Source organism: Megalobrama amblycephala, linkage group LG2 (assembly GCF_018812025.1).
Source record: "Megalobrama amblycephala isolate DHTTF-2021 linkage group LG2, ASM1881202v1, whole genome shotgun sequence".
NCBI classification, from domain to species: Eukaryota; Metazoa; Chordata; class Actinopteri; order Cypriniformes; family Xenocyprididae; genus Megalobrama; species Megalobrama amblycephala.
This window is the reverse complement of record NC_063045.1, coordinates 27,645,178-27,656,526: the sequence shown is the minus strand read 5'-3', so window position 1 is coordinate 27,656,526 and position 11,349 is coordinate 27,645,178. Positions and strand designations below refer to the sequence as shown.

General features: G+C 35.9%; 1 protein-coding gene across 1 annotated transcript in view; it reads left to right on the top strand.

Moving 5' to 3' along the window:
* Window positions 1-4,005: 4,005 nt before the first annotated feature.
* Window positions 4,006-11,349, top strand: part of slit1b (slit homolog 1b (Drosophila)) — a 75,476-nt gene continuing 68,132 nt past the window's right edge. The window contains exons 1-2 of the mRNA XM_048169063.1: window positions 4,006-4,209; window positions 4,786-5,527. Of these exons, the coding sequence (XP_048025020.1) occupies window positions 5,322-5,527 (206 nt within the window). The 5' untranslated portion in view covers window positions 4,006-4,209; window positions 4,786-5,321. The remainder of the gene's footprint in view (window positions 4,210-4,785; window positions 5,528-11,349) is intronic.

Sequence of the window (11,349 nt, the reverse complement as noted above, 5' to 3'; positions counted from 1 at the left end):
CCATTTTATATGCTGAATTTACAAATGACACCTATTTGATGAATCTTGTATTTCCAAAGCACGATTTTCCCAAAGATTCTTTTCATAATAATAGAGGACATTTCACAAATGCCAATCAACAGCCAGTTGGCGGTGCTTGACGCTAATTGGCTAATCCTTTCAGACAAATTATTTATGTCTGGCGTGGTGAATTGAGCGTTCGATATGCATCTTTTTTACAGTCTATGATTGATCGGCACTATGCAGGCCGATCGTCGTATGACATCAACGTACCGCGAGAGCGATTCAAAAGCATAATGAGTCACATGCTCTCCAAACGCATACTGCGATCGGCCTGCACCAGTGCCCAAGGAAGTCGACCGGAAGTTGAAGTCGGCCGGGTGCCGCCATCTTGTAGCAGAACTTCACTTGCGTTAGCATCCCCATTGACTCCCATTCATTTTGGCATCACTTTGACAGTGAATAACTTTACATCTGAGGCGTTTAAAGACTCCATTTGTCCATTATTTATTTCTAAAGATACACGACAATGTATAAAGGGCTCCATTACCTTCTATGTTACATTATGGCCCCGTAGATACAGTTTTTGTAAAAATAGGCTAACGATTGCGTCATAACCACTCGACTCTCTGTCGCACCAGTAGAGAAATTACCGTACAGACAGGAGGAGAAGCTCGCAGGCAATCGGGGAGATGTCAAGAGAGATGGCGTACTGGCGTTACATTTTAAAATACTATACAAAATAATTAATCAGAATACTTACTCCTGCTTACTCACGCCAAAGAACTCCCCGCTCAAGCTCGCCGTCTCTGCAAGATTAACGATGGCAGTTTTCACGCACAGCTACTAGAAGATTTACATCTGTCAGACAGGTTGCGGACGTCATCAAGCTTAGTTTGAGTCTGCGCGTCAGAAACGGAAGTGCTAAAAATCGCTAAAAATGGGCTTCACTTGTCTCAATTGAGTTCCAATGGGGTCGCTGTGTCCATTTCTTTTACTGTCTATGGCCTGCACAGCGCAAGCCCTGGGAATGAATATGGCTGTAGGACTTGATCAAGTTAAAAACAAACTGCTTTCATTTTCAGATGAAGTAGAAGGGAATGTTTTGTTTGGTGATGCTCTGTTATCTGGATTAGACGACATAAAGGATCTGCTAGCTAGTGGCAATAACAAGTGCATCAGAGGATCTAGAAATTAATGACTAGCCTACAGCCTACATATGGAGCACTTTTCCAGCACTGAACGCAGAGTTCTTGTAGATAAGTAGTTATGTGACAGGCGTAATTTGCAGGTAGGACATGTGATGTCCCCATTACATTTTTCCAGGGTCAATATTGTCCCTACTACTTATTTATTTATTTATTTTTTAAATCTCACTGTACCTATATAGAATGCCCCAGGGATGACGCGTTTTTGTAGGCCAACCCCGAAGTTAGCGGCGCACGGATTCCCTCGGTCGAAAGCCTATGCATTTTCCCCAATATACTTTTGGAAAATCGCAGAAAATAAGCTTTGTGTTTAAAGGTGCTAAAGAGGATGTTTTGTTTTATACATTTTTGCAATATTACTTGAAACTGTCTTTACTAACTGATAAAAGACTATTTATTAGGTGCACTGAAAGGAATAATATTAATATACATCATCTGTGCACGAGGTAGGGCCTTAAAAACATCAGCCAATCGTTTACGCGATCATCGCGTAAACGATTGGCCCTCTGGCTTGTCAATCACTGCCGTGACGTTCCTTGTGAGAGACGCGCGGCTGCGCGCTCCAGTAACTTTCCACACTCCACAGGCACCGCATGCAATGTTTTTGTCCGGAGACAGGAGTAACAACTGCAGATTATGAGTTACCTGCGGTGAGTCCGACATAATGAATCCACTAACACAACACAGCGAATGCCGGTGGTAAACACTCGGTGGTAAACACTCGCATGCGCTCATTTCAAAAACTCAGTAACAGTCTTTGGTTTCTCAGTCGACGAAAAGAACCTCTTTAGCTCCTTTAACAAAGGGTTATGACACTTACACGTTTTGTCTATCAAGATAATCTTTACAAGTTAACACAACATTTATAGATTTTGAAGCCTAAATAAATTCGTCAGACATAAAAAGCTAACAGTAGGCTATAAACGGACTACAGCACACCATAGTCGCGGATCAACGTCGTCACCACCAAGCTTCCTCAAACTTTATTTATAAAACAACTTTATTTAAAAACATGCTCGCTGATTATGATCTGCGCTGTTATCGATACTTATCCACTTTTTCATGAGAAATGCTGTCCAAATGTCCCGTTTTTAATGATGACGTCTAAAGTCCCCGCCAAAGGAAGTAGTCCCTTTTAGCAATTTGTTAACAACCGCCGATTTTAAGACACAGTAAAAGTTTTTAAAAAATCACAAGTGGGTTATAACTGGTGTGTTTTATGTCATAGATCAAAACGTGAAAGTATTTAGAGGCTTTGTTAACCACAGACCTTATTTCAGGCGATTTAACAAAAACCGATAGACTTGACGGCATTGGAACCGGAAGTCCTAAAATGCTAACTCGCTTCCGGATTTTGCCTACAAAAATGCGTCATCCCTAATGCAAATGAAACATATCCAGTTGACATTAATTTGTGTTAAAAAGAGGCGATCTGGCGCAGGGATGTGTTGATTTTGATATCATGCTGTTCACTGGCGGAACGTTCTATTTTGGTTCAGACGAGCGCGTGCGTCAATCTATCGCTAATGCCGCTGCGGAGGGTCTATTCTTTCCGGTGTAATCACAAAACAAAATGCACACAAACATGTCCCCGCTTTTGATATACAATCATTGCTGCATTTGATTTTAATGAGGAGAAAAAAAAAACTTCATGAGGGTGGAACATGGCGTTCCGTGACTAATGTTACCAACTACACGAAGATCGATTTGTCATGTCTGTCCGCTCTCCAAATTTAAACCAATTAGCGTCAAGCACCGCCCACTGCCTGTTGATTGGCATTTGTGAAATGTCCTCTATTATTATGAAAAGAATCTTTGGGAAAATCGTGCTTTGGAAATACATGATTTGTCTAATAGGCGTCATTCGTAAAAAAAATGCAGCATATTATTATGAAAAACAGCTTTTTGAAAAAGCACATTTAATTATGAAATAATATAGTGTGTGAAAGAGGATATTGTTAAATATATTAAACAATAAATGTGTTTTCATGGAATCTTACAAAATAAATAGATGCATTTATTTAATAATTGAATTAATAATTAAATAAATTATTTCAGAATAAACTGTTACATTAAATTGTTTTATTGAATTTATTATTTATTTAATTATTTCATTTTGAGTAATTTGGTCCTCCATACATAATTTAGAATGTTACAACATATTTATATTTAATAAATGTTAATGGATTAATGTAATAAATTCAAATAAATGCTGTTCATTTAACTTTCCATTCATAAAATAATCCAGAAAAATTAAATGTATTGTGGTTTCCACAATCATTTTAAGCAACTGTTTTCAACACTGATAATAATCAGAAATACTTCATGAGAATCAAATCATCATATTAGAATGATTTCTGAAGGATCATGTGACACTGAAGACTGGAGTAATGATGCAGAAAATTCAGCTTTGATCATATTCACATAGAAAACAGTTATTTTAATTTGTAATAATCGCAATATTACTGTTTTTTTTACTGTATTTTTGATTAAATAAATGCAGCCTTTGCGAACATAAGAGACATTTCAAAAACATTAAAAAGTCTGTCAATTAGCACTGCATTATTCATATACTTTTTTGTCAATAAATACCTTGAGATGGCTTGAAAAGCATACATAATCCATATCTAGCAATCGTGTATTTTTTGTCTTCACGTTTCATTAGTCAAGACGTTTCTGCTTTTTACTCAGCTGCTGCTACAGCGAATAGCTGAATTACTTCTACGAAACCGCTTTGGACATTCTGTGAGAGAGCGCCCTCTGGCGTCCAGTATGAATGAAACACATTACACGAGAGTGAGCGCTTAAGAATAAAACAACAGGTCATGCAATGGCTATCCTGTCTCTTTGAATTTAAATCGCGATTTATTCAACGCGTCCCCCGCGTATTCTACGGCCCTGGGTTTGTGATATAAATCCCTCTTGTTTACGTGGGCGTTTCGCGCGTCAGTCTGATTCTTAATGAACAAAATGATGGCTCAGCGGGAAGACTAATTAAAAAGTAAGTAAACAGCTCACCCACTCAGATATCACACTTTATGTCACGTCAAAATCAAACTTGAAAAGACCTGAAAACGTGATGACTGCGGGGTTTTTTAGTGAGCAATCAGCTCGGTGAAGAGCTTGACTAATGATCCGAAATAAGTTGACTACTAAAAAGAACAGCTGAACATCAAAACACAATTAAATGATACTGTTTAAATTGTTACTGCCTTTAGTTATTATTTTGGAATAAATGTAAAAATGACTGACTTGGTTTTAATAAATAAACATGAATTTACATTTGATTTATAATAAATAAATAAAGAACTGTAAGGAATTTGCCTCCTCATTTCAAAACACCACTGCACGCCACTCATATATACTATAGCCTAGTTTATGTTCATGAGCCATATTATTGTTTAAAGCAAAAAAATAATTTTATTAAATATTTTTAAATATTATGATTGTTTTAATATTATTTCTATTATAAATAGGTTATAAATAGGCAATATTCTTGTCCTAAAGGTGTAATTCTGCAAAGTCATACTTGGGTGCACATAACTGATCTGATTTGTGTATTTTTGTGTTTCTGCAGCCTTTTCTACCTCCTCTTCCTCATCCAGTCCAGCAGAGCGTAATTACCCAGAGGATCATCATCGCTCTGGACTGCAGGACTCCCATTACTGGGATTCTCTCTGTGTGTGTGTGTGTGTGTGTGTGTGTGACCGACCGTTAGAAACCGTTGGAGGGTGTAATATTGACGGGGAGGAGTCAGAAGCTGTGATTTGTAGATCCTGTGATGGATGATTCCTGTATGTGAATGAGGGAGGACGCGTGTGGGAGATTGTATGAGTCTCTCTTTTTTTCCAGAGCTCTACCCTGGAGGAAAGAAAGAGAGAGGGGGAACCACTGTAGAAAGACAACCGCAGCACAAAGACCAGACAGAAAACAGCCTGGAGAGAAGAAAATAACAAGTGAGCTTGTTCCTGAAGGATCTGCGGTCTGTCATCTTTACTTGTGTTTCTTTCCTTTTGAGTATTTTAAGAACTGATACTTGTCCTGTAGTTTATGTTTGGGCATTTACAGCTACAATAGAGGTTCAGACCTGCGTCTTTGGGCTTTGGTTTGGAGATGCCGGGTAGGACTGGCAGTCTGAACGCTGAACTGATGGTTCCCAGCTCCGGTTTGTGGATTTGGGGTTTGTTGAGCGCCCTAATTCTCGCGGGTCACTCTGGAGCGTGTCCGCCTCACTGTTCCTGCACAGGTACTACTGTGGACTGCCATGGACTCGCCTTCAAAAACGTGCCACGAAATATACCAAAGAACACAGAAAGACTGTGAGTATCATGAAATTGTGTGGCATGGATGTTTATGCTGGTTGTGCCTGTGTCATTGTACGTCACTTATGCATGTGCATGTTTGTGAATTCATGAATAGTGTAGGTTGGCACTGATCGTCTTTTTTGGTTTTAACAGGATTTATTTTATGTGCTGATACTTATAACTTGAATCAGTCAAGCACACCTAGTGTTATTTTAGATATGAGATACTCAAAAAGTTGCACCTGACAACTTAAGGAATATTTTGGGGTCAAAACAAGTTAAACTATGTGGAATATAGAGAAAATAATTTCATCTTGCCACTCAAACAAACATTCTGGAAGTATGTGGGGCAAATGTTATAATTAGAGAATCACAATGTATTGGTACAATATTTATTATCAGTTGATATTAAAAATGTTTTTTTATTATTATTATTATTGGTATTAGTGGATAATGGTTATATTCAGATTATCTTTTTTGTCATTTAACTCTCCTTATAGTTAATGTTACACAATAATATAGTTAATGTTACACAATAAACACAATAATAATTTAATATCATCGTTAAATGTAATCTTTATCAAATCTAAAAATTAATTTACATTTTTCAGACTGTAATGCCTAAATTCACTTGTAATTTTTCTAATGTGTTTATATATATATATATATATATATATATATATATATATATATTTTTTTTTTTTTTTTAATTTAAAAAAATTTACCTACATTTTTTATTATTTATTTATTTATTTATTTATTTATTGTTTAATATCAGAACTGATTTTTAGTTAATGGTAACTTAAAACATTAAAATAGTTTTTGATAATTGAAATATTAGATGAAAAAATTTAAACTTGACAAACTTAAAAATAGGAAATGGAATAAAAAAAGTTAAATTTGAAGTACTAAATTTACTAAAACTGAATTAAAAATTAAATAAATCTAAATAGAAATTTAAAAAATGACAAAAGCGTGTAACAAAATTAAAACTTTAAAATCAAAATTATTTTATATTATATATTAATAACAATTAATATATTATATATAATCATATTTAAATATCATATTTATATATTAATATAATAATATATTACAATTTAAAGAATATTTAATTTATATATAAAAATTAATATTAATATAAAATATATTATATATTAATAAATATAGCTACAGAGCTTAAAGATTGTCTTTCAACTCCTGTCATGACCATGTAAAGGTAAACACAGTAAGATCTGCATGCTGTGCTTAGGAAGTCCAGAAATGGACTGTTTACACAGAGAAAAATCCATTTACAGGAATTATGTCAGTAACAATAGACAAATGAGCACAATTGCTGTGTTCTGGATTTGTTTACAGTATCAACCCTTAAATTATGCACTGGCTCTGTATATGAGCAAGTTTGTGTGTCTTGGAGGTTTGAGTATCTCGTGTCAGAGCCTGTCCATCAAACCCTGTGTGGATCAAGCCATGTCAAATGTAACTGATACTACAGGACATAATGTCCATTGATTTAGAGGATGTAATTCCGGTTATCACCCTTCTCGATCGTGCTTTCAGATCATGTTGAGATGTATCAAATGTTTACTTTCTGAGATTGTTGTGTTATGTAGAAGTGCTTCATATTGAAAATCTTACCCCTAGTTTCACAGACAAGGCTTAAGACTAGTCCCAGGCGAAAATGCATGTTTGAGCTGTTTTAACTAAAAGCAACTTGTTCAGGCATATCTTAAAATATGTCAGTGCCAATGTTTTGTCTCAGAATGCACACCAGTAAATCCACCAGCAATTTTTTCTAAGGCATGTATATAAAAGCCATTTAAATGTCCTAATTAAACTAAGGCCTAATCCTGGCTTAATCTAAGCCATGTCTGTGGAACCAGGCCTTAATCTTAAAGAAAAAGAAGGTTCTGTCATGTCATTCCCAAACCTGTTTGACTTTCTTTTTTCAGCTGAAAATAAAAGATATTTGAAGAATCACTCAGCTGTTTCTGTAAATACAATGGAAGTCAATGGGGTCCAAAAATGTTGTGCTCCAAAAAGGTAGCATAAAAGTGATCCATAAGTCTTCTGAAGTAATACAATCACTTTGTATGATGAATACAGCAAACTTAAAGGATTAGTTCACTTTCAAATAAAAATTACCCCAAGCTTTACTCACCCTCAAGCCATCCTAGGTGTATATGACTTTCTTCTTTCTGATGAACACAATCGTAAAAAAAATATTTATAAATATCCTGATGCAACCAAGCTTTATAATGGCAGTATGCGTTACCAAACGAGTATGAGCTGAAGAAAGTGTCTCCATCCACATCCATCTATTATATACATATTCCACACGGCTCCGGAGGGTTAATAAAGGCCTAGGTTTGTGTAAAAAAGAATATCCATTTTTAGCAAGTTATGAAGTAAAATATCTAGCTTCAGCCAAGACCGCCTTCCGTATTTTTCAAAAAGCTTACGCTTTCTATGCCTTCCCTATTCAACTTACAGAACTGACATGATGCCAGTTCATTTTTTCTGTAGTTTGAATACGAAAGGCGGTCTGGTAGAAGCTAGATATTTTACTTGTTAAATATGGATTTTTTTTTACACAAACGCATCGCTTCGCTTAAGAAGGCCTTTATTAACCCTCCGGAGCCGTGTGGATTTTGTTTATGATGGATGGATGTGGATGGAGGTCAATAAGGATAGGATATTTATTATTATTTCTACGATTGTGTTCATCAGAAAGAAGAAAGTCATATACATCTAGGATGACTTGTAGGTGAGTAAAGCTTGGGCTAATTTTTATTTGAAAGTGAACTAATCCTTTAAGTAGTTATTAATTCACAAATCGGATCAAAACATTGATGAACTCATGTATTCAGAGCCCCAAATCAAATGTGGCGGCACGTGAGTAACATTAAACTCCATTGGTACTTGGGTCATGACATTAAGTCATGTGACATACAGGATTACTTTTGCACTTACTTTGTATCCTTTGTGGAGCTTCAAAATTTTGGGTCCCAATTCATAACATGGAAAAAAAAAACATTCTACATAAAAAAGAAAACCATACAGGTACAATCAGGATGAGAAAATGATGACAGAATTTTCAGTTTTGAGTGAACTATTCATTTAAAGTATCATAAAAGTAGCATATGACTTGTGTGCTATATTCCAAGTCTTCTAAAGTTGACTTTGTTGACTGCTGCATTTGGACATTTGGTCACTAAGAACCAAATCCCCTTCACAAATGAATCATTCAAGGCTGCTTTTGTGAATTAGAATCTGATTCATCTGAATCAGTAGAACAATTTGTACATTGGACATTGGTACCTCTAAGCATAAAGGTGCGGTCAGATTTGCTAAATTTCGTTAAAATTTTGCAGGCAAAAAAAGACATATGAAGCACAGCTTACACAGAAGGCACTTCCAAACCAAGCAGAGTTTTGTTGGTCAACGGTGCGAATCCTTGCGACCAACTTGAACCCGTAGCAAAATCTGCATGGAGGTATCTTTTGCCCGAAATTCCAGATGACTGAATTTGTCTGCATTTCACCCATGAAAAGTTGCTGAACATCAGTTAATGTGACTGCATCTTAGGACTAGCACTTGTTTCTTCAACTGGAATGACGTTTCAAGACAAAAACAATTCAGGAACGTGCTGTAATGAACAATGAAAAGGCATTTAGATGAGGTTCAATGTGTTCAACCCTATTGAACAATTAGCAGTGAAAGCAATATTGATAACAGCCAGCAGCTCTATAGTGAGGAGGACATTCCCTAGACGATGTGTAGCAAAGAGAGTCATTTATCATGGAGACTGCACTAGCCAAATAATATCCCCCATCGTCCCCTGAGCTTTGCCCCTGCAGTGGTAAAGAATGGAGCTGCGGAGGCGCCGTTATTTGAGTTGGCTGGGGGAAGGGGGGAGGGGGGTGGGTCGTGAAGGAGGGCAAAAGGCTGCTGAGGGTAGCAGTGCTCAAACGGCTCAACATGATATCACTGGCCAATAGTAGAGTTGAGAACGGACAGGATATCTGTGTACAAGCTGTTTTTGCCTTTCAAATTAAATTAATTGAAAGTAAATGTAAACTGACTGATTAGATCACCATATTAAATATTTAGGTAATAGGATCTCATATCCAAATGTTATGTAAAAGAGTTTAATGTATGCCTAGTTTTCATATCTAGTTTAGAGATCGAATTAGAAGTGATTGTTAGGGGCCGAACTCTGAAGGAGCATAGGGTTTCTGGGCCCCCTGGCCCCATGATGTAGAAATTATGTAATTTCCTGGGTGTCCCAATTTTTTTTTTAAATCTTCAATTTTTCTGCTAAAAAGATCAAAGTTTTGCCTGCGTTCTCCTCCAGTATTCAGTCTGACTAGATTTTCTGCCAGTGTGATTTTTTTGTATAGTGATTTGCAAAAAATTACAATAAAAAGGGTTTTTAATATTCAAAACAGTTTTTCTGTAACACTCCAATCAACTTGACTTTGAAGACCCAATGGTAGTCATTAGCCCTGGTGGACCAAAAAAAAAAAAAAAAAACCTCGTAAAACTGTTAATTGTTACAGTAATATTTCATTTTTGTTTCCCTGAGATAAACATAAAAAATAAACCACACCAAAGGTTACTTGTTAATTAAATTTTAAAAAGAAAATTGTTTAGTCTTAATTGTTTTTGTCAAATTAATGATTATTTTCTTGATATATTTTATTGATATATACTTAGGCTTCATAATGAACCACTTTAGATGCATGAATTACACATAGACTCTTTATTAGCACATGACTGCGCTGGTGGAAATTACCATCTACTGGTTATATATACATCTGTGACAAGCTATTAGCTTCTTTTTCAAGCTCTCAGGGAAACTGTAGGGATGTATAGCCGATGAAGAGATCAAGCTGCTTTTGTGTCCAATTTTCCGCGTTAATGGTCCCAGTGTTGGCCGCAGATGCTGGACTAATTAAAGGATTAAAAGAGTCACCTTATTCACTGCCCTGATTGGTCACACCTGGGCTCTTTTCCACAATAGTGCTATTACAGCCCGTGTCCCAGGTGACACCAGTGTACATGTGTGTGCAAATGTATATTTCCACTACAAAATGGGTAGTCTGTCAGTGTTCACCACTTAACAATGAACATAACCCTCCTTTGCATGGACAAATTATAGTATTTTATGGATTTTATTTCTATTTCTTAAGGTTTCTATTTATTTAGGCCTATGCTCTGGTGTCCAAACAGTGTAGAGCAAGTCATGGCTGTCAGGGACAAACTATTGAGATATTAATAAGATCTCCTTACTGACTCTTTTCTCAGTGCTGTTGCATCAGGTTCTTTTGAAATGCGCTAACTGAATTATCAAAAATCTACACTTATTGTCCACCTCTATTCACTTCCATTTATGTATTTTTTCCTCTTACCTTATCATATTTCTTCTCTGTTCAACCCACATAAATATATATATATATATGTGTGTGTGTGTGTGTGTGTGTGTGTGTGTGTGTATAACAGGGTTGAAAATATTACAACTAAGCTAATTTGGGGCCAAATTTTAGTCTAAGTTAAGAAAGTATTTGTTAGGTAATTTTTCTTAAATAACTTTACAGTTACAATAACTTTTGTAACAGTGTTGACAAATGCAGTCAGCACTACAAATTGTATATTTAGAAACTGGAACACAATTGTTTCCTTGTGAACTGCAGCTTATAGGGGTGATTAGTAATTTTAAGGAGAGAATTTGTTGTATGAAAAGTGTAGGATATCAGTTATTGAAAACAGACCGAAAAGGTCAAGACCAAGACTATTCAACTAACATTTTAAAAAAGCTTATATAACTTATATAAC